Source organism: Toxorhynchites rutilus, chromosome 2 (assembly GCF_029784135.1).
Source record: "Toxorhynchites rutilus septentrionalis strain SRP chromosome 2, ASM2978413v1, whole genome shotgun sequence".
NCBI lineage: Eukaryota > Metazoa > Arthropoda > Insecta > Diptera > Culicidae > Toxorhynchites > Toxorhynchites rutilus.
In genome coordinates, this window is record NC_073745.1 from 132,042,699 (window position 1) to 132,060,839 (window position 18,141).

General features: G+C 40.2%; 1 protein-coding gene across 1 annotated transcript; it reads left to right on the forward strand.

Annotated features, from left to right (window-relative positions):
* The first annotated feature begins 5,906 nt into the window (after window positions 1–5,906).
* On the forward strand, window positions 5,907–8,166 carry LOC129768224 (WW domain-binding protein 2). The gene is made up of 6 exons (XM_055769717.1): window positions 5,907–6,077; window positions 6,563–6,737; window positions 6,857–6,991; window positions 7,160–7,559; window positions 7,625–7,710; window positions 7,765–8,166. Exons 1-6 carry the CDS (start codon window positions 6,022–6,024, stop codon window positions 7,807–7,809), a joined length of 897 nt encoding a protein of 298 aa, XP_055625692.1. The 5' UTR covers window positions 5,907–6,021; the 3' UTR covers window positions 7,810–8,166.
* The last annotated feature ends 9,975 nt before the right edge of the window (window positions 8,167–18,141 follow it).

An 18,141-nucleotide genomic window follows, 5' to 3' on the forward strand; every position in this document is an offset into this window, starting at 1 on the left:
GCAAACATTGTTCAATGGAGGGGGAAATGCCGAAGCGCTCCCAAAAATCCATTCCGAGAATGCAATCTAATAGTAAATTTTCAATAACTAGTGTTGAAAGTATTCGGACTTGATTGTCGAAGGTGAATGGTATGTACAATTTTCCAAGTATTTTTAACTGTGTTCCACTAGCAGAACGAATTTCAATAGGGTTGTTCACGATATTCAACTTTGCTTTATTCAATTTTCGATGCATTCTGTCACTGATTAATGTGATATTACTGCCCGAATCTAACAAACCGTTCGTGGTATAGTCATACAATTTAACTTTAGCATACGGTCTATTGTCGTTAGGGACTGAATTCAAAATGACCTGTATATTAGGAACATCTTCTGAATACATTTCATCCGTAGTAGGTTCCCAAAATTCACAGGGATCTATTCTTTCTTCAAATGAATTTATGCGGGTGACGTTGACGATCGACGACTTTCGATCGTCTGAAAGCCGTTTTTTAAACAAAACGGACAGTGCTGGGTGTCGAATCCTTTAAATCCACACATCCTACAAAAAGGACCTCTGCTTGACCTACACTCATCAATGGGGTGGGTGGTGGATCTACAGAAAATACACTGATTTATTTCCGGCGGTCTATGAGTTGCAATCAATCTGGATAACGAACGAATGTTATTTGAATTTCCTTCTAAAGGATCTTCTTGACCTACTGGAGCTTTCGAATCAAAATCATTAGCATACGAAACTTTTGGTTTCGTATTTGATTTAAATTGATCCTTATTTTGTTTGTTATTGTTCTTATAATTGTGTGGAGTATCATTGTTGAACGGAGGTTTTGGTTTCCTAAACTCTGACTGCTTATTATTATACGGTCGTGAGTTATTTGGATCTCTATTATCCTGCTTTACAGGTTTAGTTTCATGCACAACATTGGTTGACTTTTCAGAGCCAAACATTTTGTTGTAAAGGGAAAAATTTGAATAATCAATCTGACGACCTGCATCAACTAATTGTTGTAGGTTCTCAGTGGGTTTCCACAATAAATATTTCTTGTAGTCGCCCCGCATATTACGTTTCAACACATCAAGCTTTTCAAAGTCACTCATCTGTGTTGTCATTGACCTAAAGAGCTTTTCCATGTCGTAATAATAATCTTGGAAGTACTCGTTTCTTTGTTGTCGACGTTGGTATATTTTTGACCGCACTAGAGAATCCAACTCCGGATGAACAAAAGTTCTCCTCAATTCTTCAACCATGTGAGTCCAGTCTCTCAGATGACCCTTGGAACTCACAGACATGAACCAGTTCAAAGCTGGACCAGTAAACAAGTGAAAGGCAGAGTCGAACAACTCTTGCTCTGAGATTCTCTCAGCGAGCGAAAGCTGCTGGACCAACACTAAGAACTCGTTCAAATTGCTGCCTTGATCTGTTCCCGCGTATTTGTCTATTTTCCATTTGGAAACAGGCAACGATTTGTGGCTATACGATGACTGAGATGAAATCGGCAAACGAGGCAAAGATGATGGAATCGGATGAATATTCGGAATCAGTGTTGTTGGAACAACTGGGTTTGGGTTCAAAATCGGTAAATCAGAAAACACTTGCGGTGTGGCCGAACTAATCGACATAGGCATAGTCTGCGGTACCTGCGGTGGGTAATATGGAAAATGTTGATAATGTGGATTGTAAAATCCCGCCAAATTCGATCCGTATATATTATGATAATTTCCTGTGTGATTTGAATTTGCCAAACAAAAAGCGTTAGAGTTTGGAGTGGGATAACCATACACAGAAGTCACAGGTATATAACTGCCGAAGTGATTGGGTGCTGTGAACGGAATCGAAACTATTGGAAATGAAATATTTGCTGTGGTTGCAGGAATGCTAAGCTGATGAAACGTATTCGCTATTGGAGGATTCTGAACGCTAACTGATGTCGTTACTCTAGGATCACTCAAGACATTCACCAGAGTAGTGGGTGAATTCACTATTCGAGTATTAGAAGTAGTGGTTACACTGACCGCTTGTGTTGTAGGTATTGTGGATATCGGTTGAGCAATAAGCTTCGCTTGGTTTTTCTGTTTGTAGGTTCTCAACAAATAAAGTTCATGTTCGAACGCTAACATGGCATCTCGAACATCCTTTTTCACATCACCTGAACTATTGGAAGGATCAATGCAACCTAATCTTTGCAAACACTGTATTAGATCATCATCCTCGGGATCTAATAACGCGATTACATTTTCATTTTCACTTGGTGGATTCTGTACGGGTACATGAGCAACGTTTATATTTGGAAGTGAATTTGCTGTAGTTACCGGAATTGTTAGGAAATCTGCTAAGATCACATCACTTCCCAAACTCAGTGTCCTTTGACGGTCACGCTTGTCGTAATAGAAATTATTTAACATTTCACAAACTTTTTCGAGCATTCTATTCAAGTTGCTCTGATTCACTTCATCTACGTGTGGGAATAATCTACCAATTCGTACACCTAAATGCAATAACGTTGACTGACAACGCGGAGGAGCTGTTTGTGCCCCAGTCAAACTGCTAACCACTTGGTTAAATTTTTCAACACAGTTAGAATAATCGATTTCGGGATCAAACTTGTACTTTACCTGCCATACTGTATTCGATTGTCGCTCGTGCTTTAAAGCTTCTCTGAGATTTCCTCGTTTTCTAACCATTTGGGCGCCATCTTCACAAACTATTTCTCTTATCCGTAACTAATAATTTAATTCATCTTCGTTCAAAAACTCGACTCGAAGATCACTAAAATTTGCCTGTAAATCACCAAGGCCTTCGATCTTTTTATTGCTCTCCATCGCTATAATTCACTATACGGAGGCAAAATATTGAAAATGAACTCACACTGATCACGCTGATCTGGGTATTTTAGAAACACACCAAAGAAAAATCACTTTTATCTCGCTATGCAACTGAATGCGATTTCTACTGCTTCTCACAAGTTTTCACAATGCTTAAAAATGCATAAAATCGTAATATCGTATCGAACCACGCAATTTGACTCGTTTTAGAGTAGCACTTTGCCTGAAAACAATATATTTCACCGGATTGCTTTCCGATAGCAGTTTTTTCTTCTGCCTTTTCGCGAAACGATCGAACTGATCTTTTCCTCTTTACACTCAACTGAAAACTGAATTCAATCACGAAGATTAAGCAATATTCGTGAGTCTCCCCCGAACTGGTTAAAAATATTCTGAATCAGATGGATTCAGAATATTTTCTCTACGCGGATCGCCAATTGTAAGTTATGGCTAGCTCAGTGGTACTGGTTTGTATGTATAATTACCTCAGGGTCGGCTCTTACCTAGGAACGAGGTGGACTCACGAATACAACGGAAGCTGTTGGTGATGGATATGATGAGAATATGATCGTAATAAGAACAGAATGGTAAGTATATTTTTTAAAATTTATTATATATTTTTACTTTCTTTTCAGGTTAGTAGGTTAGAAAATCGTTGCGGCCGAACAGGAACAGGTTGAATTCAGGTGAGTATGTTGGTTGATAATAGAGAGAGGGTTTCTGTGGGTTTTTTTTCTACTCACGGTGCCCGTACACGGGGATCGGTCTCATGGGTCCAAGTGACGATGAGCGGGGGCTAGGCTCGACCAGACCTCATCGCACTGCAACCTCCGAAACGTTCGACCGACTCACCCGTATACGTGTGGAGCAGCGATAACGTTGGGGGCTCGCTGACCACCGGCGTTTTCTCCGAGGTACCTCTTCCGTCGTTTGAATCCAGCGAGGAGGGTGAATGTCGCCCGACTTGTGCGGTTCCTAGGACGTGCAACTCCTTCTTCCCTTATTGTCACTCGCACTTCACTCAAAAAGTACAACTTTAATTTTGACGATTTTTCGGTATAATTTCTTCGACGGTCCGTGAGTTAAGACCGATTCGAGCCATTCCAATCTTCCTTTACGGCTCGAATCCCCCTTTTATCTCTCTCTCTTCTATCCCATCTCTCTATCCCCTTTCTCTCTCTCCTCCTATTAATCTTCTGCTCCTTTTTTTCGTCCTTTAGGACTAAAGATTCCTCATAGGTTGTAAGGAATCATTGTTAAACATTGTTAGTTTTTTTTACAAAGATTCTTTTTTTTTTGAATTCGCGTGGCAGCATGCAATGCCTTACAGGTAGGTAGGTGATGATGGGATTTGGGCATGTATTAGTAGGGTGTATAATTATGGGAGGTACACTCACTCTTCGGTCCGTATTACCATATGGTTTATGGTTATATTTTGTTGCGGTTTTTCTAACCGTAACAATTTGTAAACCAACATATAGTTTGCGAGGATTGAAATCGTTGAAATCACGGGAATAGTATGCTTTATTTCTAACTGCATGAGCAATTTTCATATTTCGGTTTCACATGGAGGTGTTCACATTTAACATGGAGTTTAAAGTTAGCCACTATTCGTCTAAATAACCAGACCGAGTTGTAAACATCGATTATTTCTGATTGTAGCAGATCTCTTTTATGTTCTAAGTTGAAACTTTTGGATATTGGGTTCAATTCCCAATCAGTCAAGGATCTTTCCGGGTTGGAAATTTTCTTGACATGCCTTGGAAAAAACTTTGGGCCTGAAGTTGAGACTATGACTATGTCAATGTCAATATGGATAGGAACATTGTTTGTTTTTTCGCAGTTTATGCCTATTTTTTTTAATGTTCTATTGATAGATATTTATGCCTGCAACAGAGCCAGTTCGCTTTGTTTTTGTTTTTATAATACTGGCTTCTTGATATGTTTGAAAATAAATATTATCTATAAGATAAATCGTCCTGCTAAAACCTTTGTAGGGGTATGAGGTGGGCCATCATCATCATCAACAACAGTAATTGACAGAACCAAAATGTCAGTGAACCGCAGCAATATAGGGTACACTGGCAATATGAGGGATTTGACGTTTTAGTCATACCCCTGCACAAAACGACAGATCAAGACGGGTCTATGGTACTAGGTGAGGCCGTTTCGTCACTAAGTTGGTTAGGGGAGCGGTATATGAAAACAGTATGGAAGAAAGCAGAAGGGGAATTTTTTCCTTGAAGTGTGAAAGAGACAGACTGATCACGAGCGAGCTTGGCACAAGCGTATTGTGTTTTGTTTACAAACAAAACACAGTAGACTTTCAAGATGGCTGAAGAGTGGTTTTAGCAAGTTGGCCCACCTTAGGATATACTTCTACGCGCCTTGCGACAGATAACATTTTGCACGGCTTACAGAGACAAGGCTAGTTCTTTAGCGAGTAAACATTTTTTTGATGACGTCATCCGAGTCGTCAGTGTAAACAGTCGCCAGTTGTATTTTGTTTTCCGACTTAAGTGCGATTCACATACAACATCCACGTCACGTTCACGTTCCGTCACGTCACGGTGCGTCAATTATTCTTCCATGCAATTCCTGTTGAAGCATTCACATACACCAGCAACGGCAAGTCGAAGTTGCCGTTGCCGGTGTATGTGAATGTTTGCATAAGAACTGCTTGGAAAGATAATTGACGCAACGTGACGGGACGGAACGTGAACGTGATGTGGATGTTGTATGTGAATCGCACTTTACGCGTAAATGTTCCTGAAATGAAAAATCGAAAATGGTTCAATGCGCTGTGAGCGGGTGTATAAATTATGAAAATGACATTATCGGGCCAAAAAAGAGATTCTTTCGCTTTCCGAAAAACCGAGAATTATGTTCTTTGTGGATAAATGTTTTATCAAATTATTCATGGTGTTAAATATAATCAACTATATTATCGACGCACAAACTTACAAAGCACGAAAAATAAAAAATAAGAACACATTGTTTACTTCAACGACTCAGATGACGTCACTAAAAAATGACTGATCCGGAGTAGCTAGCCTTGTCTCTGTAAGCCGTGACATTTTGACTATTTCATGATTCACTTCTGACTCATTCCAATCATAATAAGTTGAAAACGTTTCAGTTGAGAACGGGATCGATAACTCATTTAAATTACTGTGATTGCTAGAAATCCGTTTTGCAATGTCCCTTAACACGGCTCACGCAAATAACGGGGTGTTAATCCATGCAGGAGAAGGGTGAGTTTGTGTTTTCAAAATAATCGGAAACATGGAATAAAAAACAGGAAATATTTACGCTTTGAAATGTTCGAGATAGTGACCTTGACAGTAACAAAATAAACTAGATGTTTTCACGAATGAATGTTGTGAAACAATTTCTTTGACGAAAATCAGAATGTTTTTCAAGGGGTGATTTTCGAACAAAAGTTAAACATAAAATTAGATGAACAATTAAATACTGTAGTGATGTGGCGAATCAACCAGTATTGCATTATGAGGCCTCGTTTTCTAAAAAAAATAATGTTTTAATGCTTTCATACAAAATTAATTTACGATACAATTATTCACTTATTTTCAATATATTACCTGAATGAGGACACCTACTCAGAAATGCCAGTTCTTCATAGCATAATATGAAAAGGCAATGGAGCTGAATATCATGCGAACAAATCAATTCATTGGGAAAGGATGATATGATAACAAATACTATTTTTTCTCCGCAGCATCCTTGTCTTTTGCGACAATGTAACAATGGAATTTTCCGGCCAAGATGGCCATCAATTTAAAGGCACCAAACAAGGACGCGTATACCTTACGACACACCGAATGATATTTAACAACAAGAAATTGGACGATGCAATGCAATCGTTTAGTTTTCCGTTCGTCACACTTCACGATGTAAGTTAGTCTCTGTGTTTTACAATCTTGGATACAGGAGAACGCAGGCTCTCGAGCGCACATTTTATTTGAAGACGTGATCTGTGCAACGCATTGACGGGGGTTTTATCTTTAATTAGGTTCAGCTTGAGCAACCAGTCTTCGGTGCGAATTATATCAAAGGAAAAGTTCGAGCGCAAGATAATGGTAACTGGTCCGGCGAGGCTAAGTTCAAGTTGGTGTTCAAGAACGGTGGAGCTATCGATTACGGGCAGGTCAGTTGCAATAATTGAATCGAGTACATATTTTTGCAAAAGAAGAATAATCATAAATTCTTAATTTCAATTTTTTTTAAATGGATATTTAGATCCATGAAACATTATAGTTTTACATAAAATTAACCTGATTATTTCTCATTTCAATTTTGTTGACAATTCGTCCAGGCTATGCTGAGGGCAGCATCAATGGCTCAACGGAATGCTGGCGCTGCTCCTCCTCCACCATACACTCCGCCAGGTGGTGGTTGGTATGCTGCACCCCCACCGGCATACACTCCGAATCCGTACAACTACGGCTGGGTTCCATCCACAACGGTGTTTCCCGATCAACCGGCACCCAATACGATCTACATGCACGATAGTCCACCACCGTATCCGGGAATAATCGCAACCGCACCGGCCAACTATCCGCCACAACAAGGCTACCAACAGCCCCCGAATGGATATCCATACGCGCCTCAACAAAGTGGTTATCCGATTCAAAATGGTACTCCTGGGTATGGGTTCGTTAATGGGCCAGGATTTTCTGGAGTTCCCAATGGGTCTCCACAGACATCTTCTGCAAGTATGGAACACAACATAGAATTTCCCACATGTAACCAAATACGCATTCAATTCTAAAAATTCCAGATTCCAAAGAAGCTGAGGCCGCTCAAAGCGCCTATTACGATCCAAACAGACCACAAACTGCTTACGTACCCCCTCAGACCTATTATGTGAGTATCCTAAACACATTGATCCTACAAATCATGACCTTTTCTTCCCAACAGGAACCACCACCAAGCTATAGTTCGTTGAACAAGAAGGATCAGTAGAAGTTTATTTTCCTGCTTTATGAAAATCGCATGCCTTGGCTGCTGGTTACAAAGCGCGAACGTACTTTTTAGTGTGACTATGTAAAACATCGTTACACAATCTGCAGAATGAATCCTTACAACATTCTTCAAAAATGAAATTTGTCGTGGATATATAGAAGTGTGGATTTCACAGGCTAACCAGTGAAATGTATTACTATTTGAAACTGTTTAAGCACGAATTGGTTCTGTTTAGCATTACACATTAATGCTCGCTTTGAAAATGTTATGTCGTGATCATTCAATATTCCTTATAATATATGTTATTCATGTAAAATATATACAAAATATGCAAAAATAAAAAAAAATCGCTGCTACTAGCACATTTAAATTTAGTCGCTTTTCACAGCTTAAATTCCGAACAGGCGGGAGTACCTATTATCGCAATAGTACCTGTTGTGGTGTAATGAGTGAGTTTTTTATTAGTTTAGAAAACATATCTTATTTTTAATGGCTCTAATATGATTTTTAAACATCAGAAATCTTTTATTTGTTGATTTTTGTACTTGATTCCAAGCGTAACATTTTTCTTCTGTTGAAAAATATAGTTAGAAAAAAGTAGAAGGGTCTGAGCCTAGAGGCAAACACGAAAACCTGACGTAGGGACTTGAGAACAATTCATTTGTATCGAGTTCTTTCATTGCAAAATTTTCGACATCACCAACGTATTCATAACAATAACAATATAATGGAGACGTGCATTGAGCATGAGACAACAGCCTTTCTAATAAAATCTCTATCAACGTCTTCTTCTTCTTCTTCTTTTGGCTTTAAGAGGGTTTAAACTTTTCAGTTCATTCGCCTCTAAAACTATCAACGTCTAACCCTTGAAACCAAGCTCTCGTCGAAACTTTGGGGATAAAAAAGGTGTCTTCATCTTCCAAATCATCTCCTCTGATTCTGATCAGTGTATCGACGAATGTATAATAATTCTTAATATGCAGAAAATTCGGAAAATTGATTTTCCATATGTTTGAAAATTACATCATGATACGCGTTGTCGGTCCATTCGATGTTTGCGCTATTGAAATTGATCTTTGTTTGAAGGTAAAAATGGATTTTCAGGCGGAATAAGGCATTCCTATCTACAGTGACTCAAATTCGTAATCGTACTCCATCTGCATGATCTATTTTCCCTTCTTTTGAAAGTCGAAATCAAGTTTTCGGAACATTCTTTTAGATAAAGTTATATTATATTGTTTTATGAGAGTTAAAAGGAATGTTTTCTGTTTTCAGAATAATGGTTTTTATATCTCTAAAAATGGCGAATGTATGTGCTAATTTATGAAAATTGACTCAAACTCATAATCGTACGCTGGTTGAAATCTCTACTCGATTTCGAAGGCGTTGGCCAATTTCCGAATTCCATCATTATTATGGTATCCCTTGTTCATTGCAACTATCCTTAGCTGTATTTGGCTTTATCTACGAGTTTTTTTCCTCATTTTTTTACTGGGATTGATGTCAGAAGATTGTGGAGGAATATCAATAACATTTGAGTAATTGTAATGTAACAATGTGTGAACTTTATTTGTCTCAAGCTCTGGGTCATTGTCTTGGTAAAACTTGAATCCTCGATTCCATCACATTTTGTTGACACTTTGCTTTATATTCCCCTTCAGGATGTTCAAGTAACATTCTGATTCACTAGAGCCCCCGCATACTACAGACTTGCTGTCAACCAACAGTTTGGTCAGGTCGGCCTTCTGGTGCAAAAACCGACCCAACTGAATCGACGTAATGTGCGCACATGCATACCTCTCCGTACTGATCACGAAGCCGACCAAACTATCGGCCGACAAATCAGTCTGCGGGGGCTCTTACGTCATCGATAAAAACCAAATTGAGCAAACAAAAAGTTTGTAATGTGCCTATGAAGGGCAACTTGAATGCCCGAGCACAGAGGGACAAACAGTATCTCAGCAAAAAAAAAAATCAGTAACTCCAATTTGATTATTGCAAACAGCATAAAACACATCAATGTCTTACTGGTAAGATGTTATTTCCATAGATGGGTCCTAATTTGATATTTTTGGCTCCGATGGTTATCGTTTCGTATGAAGGAAGCCAACGATGAATTAAACGTAAAAAAAATCTGAAACTAACGCTTAAACATGGTGGTGGTGGATGGATGGTATGAGATGAAAACCAAATTGCTCATACATGCACCTATGAGCAATTTGGTTTTCATCGATGGTGTATTGGAGCAGATTGTTTACTTGAACATCCTGAAAGAAAATATAAAGCAAAATGTCAACAAAATGTGATGCAATCGAGTATACCAGTTTTGCCAAGACAGTGACCCAGAGCCCAAGACATATAAAGTTCGCACATGGTTACATTACAATTACTCAAAAGTTATTGATATTCCTCCACAATCTTCCGACATCAATCCCAGTAAAAAACTGAGGAAGTTACCACTTGATGAAAAAACTGATGAATATTCCTTTCGAATACACCAAACACTCGTAGATAAAGACAAATACAGCTAAAGATAGTTGCAATGAACAAGTGATACCATACTAATGATGGAATTCAGAAATTGGTCAACGCCTTCGAAATCGAATAGAAATTTCAACCAGCGTACGATTATGGATTTGAGTAAATTTTCATACATTAGCACATACATTCGCCATTTTTAGAGATACAAAAACCATTATTCTGAAAACAGATAGCATACCTTTTAACTCTCATATGACAATATAACTTTATCTGAATAGAATGTTCCGAAAACTTGTTTCGACTTTCAAAAGAAGGGAAAAACAGATCTGCATGGTGGAGTACGATTACGGATTTTAGTCACTGTATATAAGTATAAAAGGAAGGTCAAATGTGTTGCTTAACGCAAAATCCGAAGAAGGAAAGATCCTTTCTGAGCCGTCTTTATTTTGTTGTATTTGTTGTATTCTGCCCATAGAACAATGTTATGGCGTGAAAAAGTTCAGATATTTGTTCTAAAGAATTCATATCAAAACAATAATTTTGGGCGGGACGAAGTTCGCCGGGTCAGCTAGTTGAATAATAATTCTATCAGGAAAGAAATCCCACAACAACATTTTTAAATTTTCACTAACAATCCGGTAATGAATATCACGATAGTCACGAGTTTTGTCGAATCTCCTGTTACGAAGTAAAATGAGAAATTGTAATGAGGAAATTCGATGAAGATGTTGAAGTCATGCAATTTTTAGAAATTAGTGTAGTCACAATTGACATGCCGTCTTCTTCCCTTACCGTATTGTTCCGTATTCCGAATTTCATATTGCTCTTTTAAGGCCAAGAGATCATTCAGAAATGAGCATGGGATATGGAATATACCGAAAATTAAGCAGGTAACTTTTCCATAAAAAATTTAAATGATTTTTTTTTATTTATTTACTATGACTCTACATCCCATTGAGATTAGATCTGATTCACTACTCTTCTCCAATAAACCCGGTCCATGGCTGCAGTTCTCCAACTCCCGACTGCACCGATTCTTGCCAAGTCCTGCTCCACCACCTCGCTCGCTGGGCTCCTCTCCTTCTTGTTCCTACCGGATTAGATACGAACACCATCTTTGCAGGGCTGCTATCCGGCAATCTTGCAACATGCTATGCCCATCGCACTCGTCAAGCCTTGGCGACTTTCTGGATGCTGGGTTTGCTGTAGAGTTGCGCCAGTTCGTGGTTCATTCTCCTTCTCCATACTCCGTTTTCCTGTACACCACCGTATATTGTCCTGAGCACTCGGCGTTCGAAAACTCCGAGCGCTTGTGAGTCCTCTTCAAGCATCGTCCATGCTTCGTGTCCATAGAGAACAACCGGTCGAATTAGGGATTTGTACATGGTACACTTCGTACGGGGTCGGAGCTTGTTGGATCTCAAGGATTTGCGGAGCCTATAGTAGGCACGACTTCCATTGACAATGCGTCTTCGAATTTCACGGCTGTTGTTGTTGTCAGTTGTTATCAACGTGCCACAACACTACTACCAAGAAGAACTCTGTTGCGATCAGTCCCTCCATCTAGCATGTATTTAGTCTTAGACGCATTGATCCCAAACCCAATCAGCCCTGCTTCGTGTTTCAGTCAGGTATACAAGTCGGCTACCGTCGCATGTGTTCTTCCGATTATGTCCACGTCGTTGGCGAAGCAGATAAACTGACTAGACTTGTTGGAAATCGTGCCCCGCATGTTGAAGCCCGCTCTCCTCATAACACCTTCCAGCGCCACGTTGAAGAGCAGATAGGAAAGTCCATCGCCTTGTCGAAATCCCTTGTGAGTCTCAAAAGATTCCGACAGCTCACCTGAGATCCGCACACTGCACCGCACACCGTTCATAGTTGCCTGAATCAGTCTTGTCAGTATTCGGGGAAAGCCGTGCTCGTCCATGATCCTTCATAGCTGTCGTCGGTCGATTGTATCATATGCGGCCTTGAAGTCGACGAAGATGTGATGTGTAGGGACCTGATACTCGCGGCACTTTTGGAGGATCTGCCGCAGTGTAAAAATCTGATCAGTCGTCGAGCAACCGGGCATGAATCCGGCCTGATAACTTCCCACAAATCTACTTACTATTGGCGATACACGGCGGAAGAGGATCCGAGACAAAATTTTGTAGGCACCATTCAGGATTGTGATGGCACGATAGTTCCCACAATCCAACTTGTCGCCTTTTTTATAGATGGGGCAGATTACCCCGTCCTTCCACTCCTCCGGTAGCTGTTTTGTGTCCCAGATCCTGACTATCAACCGGTGCATACACTCTACAAGTTTTCTAGGACCTCCCTTGAAGAGCTCCGCTACGAGGCCATCCTTACCAGCTGCTTTGTGGTTCTTGAGTTGATTAATGGCCTCCTTAACTTCACCCATCGTCGGGGGTGGTACGTCGTCGTTGTTCATTGCACCGGTGTAGTCCTCCTCAACGCCGTCTTGGTATCCTGTCTGCGCGCTGTTCAGGTGGTCATCGTAGTGCTGCCTCTACCTTTCGATCACCTCGCGTTCGTTCGTCAAGATGCCTCCTTCCTTGTTTCTGCACATTTCGGCCCGCGGCACGAAGCCTTTGTGCGAGGCGTTTAGTTTCTTGAAGAACTTCCGCGATTCTCGAGAATGATAAAGCAGCTCTATCTCCTCACATTCTTTCTCTTCCAGGCGGCGCTTTTTTCCGAAAGAGATGTGTTTGCTGCCTTCGCTTCAGTTTGTATCGTTCCACGTTTTGTCGAGTCGCTCGTTGCAGCATGGCTGCGCGTGCTGCATCCTTCTCGTTCAGGAGCGCTCTGCACTCGTCAAACCATTCGTTCCGTTGTCCTCGTTGTTCATACCCAATGATGAACTCTGCTGTGCTGCTAATTGCTGCTTTTAAGGTGTTCCAGCATTTATCGAGGGGAACAGAATCCAGTTCGTCTACCCCCGGTAACGCCGCTTCAAGACGCTGCGAGTATGTTGCAGCAATGTTCGGCTCCTGTAGTCGTCTTAGGTGATACCGTGGTGAGCGCTGATGTCTTATGTTATTGACGACTGACAGTTTAGAACACAGTTTAGAACGCAGTTTGACCATCACCAGGTAGTGGTCTGAATCGATGTTAGCGCCACGCCATAGGTTCTGAAGTCGATGATATCTGAGAAGTGCCGACCATCGATCAAAACGTGGTCAATTTGTGTTTCTGTTTGCTGTGGTGATCTCCAGGTGTAACGGTATTGGAAGCTGTGTTGGAAGAAGGTGCTACGTATGGCCATGTTCTTGGAGGCAGCGAAGTCGATAAGTCATAGGCCGTTTTCGTTGGTTCGCTGATGGCCGCTGAACCTACCAATTACGGTCTGAACTCCTCCTCTTGACCGACCTGAGCGTTCAAATCACCGATGACGATTGTGATGTCATGTTTTGGGCAGCGATCGTATTCACGCTCTAGCTGCGCGTAGAATTCTTCTTTATCGTCATCGGTGCTAACTAGACGGGGGCTGTGGACGTTGATAATGGTGATATTGAATAAGTGGCCTCTCATTCTCAATCTGCACATTCTTTCATTGATCGGCCACCAATCAATCACCAGTTTTTGCATCTCCCCCATCACGATGAAAGCTGTACCCAGCTCGTGTGTGTTTCCGCAGTTCTGATAAATGGTGTACCCACCTGTCGTGTTTGTTTCCAATTTCCATTTTTATTTTTTTTTAATTACTCCGTCTTTACAACGCGTGTTACCGCACCAAATATCGTATACTGAATGACGCGAGAAACCAACCTCAATCACGCAATGCATTAAAATTCTCTTTCTCTTTTTGTTGCAAAGCCCTGTCGGATTCTTTTTCTCTTTCGCACCTGTATGATTTAATAACTTGATTCTTTTATTTTCTTGCATACTACGCAACAACTTGCGTTCGTCAATCGTATACAATTTTGCGTTTCCTTACACTGTAATCTAAATATATATATTTGTGTGTTATTTCATCCACACTTTCAATCCTCCGAACTGAAATCCAAAAGGTATTTCAAATAATGGTGTCGAACATAATTCTTCAAAATTCATACAATTTAAACCGACTCATCACATTTCCCACAATATTTCCCTTCTCTACTCTAAATTGTTAAATTGTAATGAAATCGCATGAATGATATAAACAATCATTCTCATTGGATATAAAAAATTATTTTGGTATTATTTGTTCAACACAATCGCATTTCTATTTATTACATAACGTTGTGTTCCAATTTTAATTTAATTTTTCATCAATATTATCATCAGTTTCAACGTGTATATTGACTAGTCAATATAAAATATAAATTTATTGTTTCATTTAATGAATATCAAATACTCGATGTTCGTTTAACATTTATTTTCTATAATTTCATTGATATATTCTGTAAATAAAATCGTCGTTGTATCTTGTGGGTTTCTTCACTGTTCCCCTTTTGCTTAAGGCTGACCGATTTTGATGAATTTTTTTATCTTGCTCCTTAACTGCCTTAGTATCTTCATCTAGTCTATCCTCATAATCTGACTCCAATTCAGTTTCACTAAGTGGTGTAGGATCGGGTACTTTTTTTAAGTCATTTATACTTCTGGTATATTGCACTCCATTGCCACTTGCAATTACTATTTTTGGTCCATCTTTAGCTATAACAGTATAACGCTCGGATGAGAAGGTTGGATCTGCCTTAGATTTTTTTTGTTGTTTCAAAAATATGGTATCTCCGACGTGTATGTCGGAACATTTTGCTCCTCGTCTCCGGTTTGCGTATTTCGTACTTATCAGCTTAGCTTGTGCATCTGTCTCTTGAACATTCATTCGGTCTATTTCTTTTTCATACATTTCGTTCCAGAGGCTTGGGAACGTGCCTCTAAACTTCCACCCAACGAGTAGTTCGAATGGGGTTATATTCAACCTTGAATGCGGAATCAACGTATTGTGGTTATGTACAAATACATCTAGAGCTTTTCGCCAATTTTTGCCATCGATCTTAGCTGCTGATAATGTTTTAATTATTGACTGATTCTGTCTTTCAACTAAACCGTTTGACTGTGGGCACAACGGAATCGATTTACGTACTTTTACTCCTTTATCTTCCCAGAAATCACAGAAAGCTGAGCTTTGAAATGGAGGTCCATTATCACTCTGGATTATGAGAGGCAATCCCCAACGTTTAAAGATATCCGATAAGGCCGAATTTACAGCATCAGCGTTAATGCGATACATTTCAATTACGGCTAAAAACCGCGAATACGTATCCACAACCATGAGGAATTCCCCCGACCCGAATCCTGATACCGAGAGAAAGTCGATTTGAATTATTTCCCACGGTCCATTCGGAAGTTCGCGTGAAGCCAAAGGTACTGGAGGGTTTTTTCTTGACAGTAGTACACATGTTTCACAGTTTTTGATAAAAGCTTCGATCTCGGTGCTCATTTTCGGCCACCAGAAAAATTCGCGCATGATACGCTTCATGGCAACTTCACCAATGTGTCCACTATGAGCAGAAATCATCGCTTTTTTCCTCAATGCTTTAGGTAAAATGATCCGGTCGCCTTTACAAAATAATGCTCCAAGAATATGTATATTTTTCCGATGTGCTTCGTATTTACGAAGTTCCTCAGGCCAAATGTTGTGACTCAAAGCATCTCGTAAGTTATTCAACTCCTCATCATGTTCTGAAGAACATTCTATCTCACTTAAGGTGATTTCCATACAACCAGCGTCTAGAGTACACAATACATGTGACTCATCGTCATCTCCAAAAGATTCAGGATCCTGGGTATCGCGAATCAATCGTGATAATGCATCCGCTACGTTTTCTTGTCCTTCAATTCTCTCTATTGTGAAGTCATATGGCTGGAGTCTCAATGCATATCCCTCGGCTCTTGCGAACGCTCGCTTCCCAATACGGTAGTTGGAGTGGAAGATGAATTCGTTTGCCGTTGCGTCTGTACGCACCACAAATGTTCTACCGGTAAGATAGAATGTAAAACGCTCAACGCCCCATACTACGGCTAACGCTTCTCTGTGAGATTGGGGGTAATTTTGCTCGGTAATAGTGAGTGCCTTCGAGGCACATGCAATTATTCTAGGTGTACCATGTGTTGCGTACTGGACTAATACGGATCCTAAACCTATAGGGGAAGCATCAACAAAAAGTTCGGTTTTATCTGTATTGCTAAAGTACCCTAGCGTTTTTATGGCTTCTATTGTATCAGTCTGCAAAGTCGTGAATTCAGCCTCCTCAGCGTCAGACCAATAAAATGTGGTACCATTGGCCAACATTCTTAGATGTTCTGTTTTTGTTGCTCGATCAATAAGGAACCTATCAACGAATGTTATTAATCCGAGAAAGCTCTTAACCTCCGAACACGATGTAGGTCTTTTAAAGTTTTTGATCGCACTGATTTTCTCCTGCTCAATTCGCCATCCGCTATCTGTCAATTCAAAACCTACGAATTTTACCCTTTGACTTCCGAAAACACATTTGGAAGAATTCACTTGCACGTTATGATCCTTAAGCCTTGCTCGAACCTCGGATAGATTTCCATCGTGCTCCTTCTTTGTACCACCGTAAATCAAAATATCGTCGAGGTAGTTAACGACGCCTTCACAACCTCCCAGAATCGTTCGTTCCATTACCTCCTGGAATATGTCCGGTGAATTGCATAAACCAAAGGGTAGTCGAATGTACCGGAACATGCCGAATTCCGTCATGAAATTGGTTAAATGTCGTGAATTCTCATGAAGCGCGATATGAAAAAATGCGCTAGTTAAGTCTATGGTTGAAAACCACTTTGCGCCTTCTAATTTTGCCAGAATTTTATCAAGACTGGGCATTGCATACGGGTTACGGATGATATATCTGTTTGGACCTCGTAGATCAACGACTAAACGGAAATCATTTGGTCCTTTTGGAACAACGAGCATTGATGAGCAAAATGACATATTCATCTCATCTGTGACGAGCTCAATTATACCCGCTGTTATTAGTTCATCGAGTCTTTGTCGAACTACCTCTTTCATCGCGATGGGTACGTTCATATATATGTTACGACATGGAGGTTTACTCGAATCGTAGCGTATTTCAATAGCAGGAATGTTGAATTTAGGAAAAATTGCTCCCGAGCAGATGAAAGCTATGTTCCGCCATCTATTGTCCTTATTGCCTTCTGAAGCACTATCGATAACGGAAACCTTCAATCCAAGAAGTAATAAACTGTATCTGATCGCCGTGGCCCTGCCTAGTAATGAACGCAATTCCCTTACGACATAAAACTTCTCGAGCAGCATTGGACGATCTTCCGAAACATAAAAAAACGCTTCAAAGGTACACAAAACTTCTATGCCGTCTGATGCCGCATAGGCAGGCCTTCAACGGACGATCGGTTCCTAGTTGAATGTTGTAAACCCCTTTGTTGTACTTATCATTTGCGATTAATTTCTCGAACACTAACTCTGTCACCGTGTTGACTTGGGCACCCGAATCGATCAAGAACTCGCATGGCATTCCCGCTAATGTTGCTTTTAAGAGACCAAAATCTGTTCGCTCGCACACTGAGGCCAATATTGGATTCGGAATCAGTTGACTAACCTGAAAGAGGAATTACTTATTCATCGATCTAGTGGTGGTGGTGAGTATCACCTTCATGGGCTTTTTGAAATTTGTCTTGAATAAATAACAAAGAATACGAGAAATATTAAGCATTCGATTTATTAACATTTCAAAGAAGAATTTACATTTTTCAGCCCAACGGTGCACTCCCATATTAATTTTTAGCTTCACTTACAGAATCTTTCTGGATCGGTTCTTCCGGTTTCGTCTCCAGTTTGGCTCCTACTGA

Excerpts from the sequence above, each read along its gene's own strand:
- LOC129768224 (XM_055769717.1), top strand. The coding sequence starts at position 6,022 with ATGTCCCTTAACACGGCTCACGCAAATAACGGGGTGTTAATCCATGCA. Across the intron at positions 6,078-6,562 it reads TTAATCCATGCAGGAGAAGG|CATCCTTGTCTTTTGCGACA; the intron begins GTGAGTTTGTGT and ends TTTTCTCCGCAG. Across the intron at positions 6,992-7,159 it reads GAGCTATCGATTACGGGCAG|GCTATGCTGAGGGCAGCATC; the intron begins GTCAGTTGCAAT and ends CAATTCGTCCAG.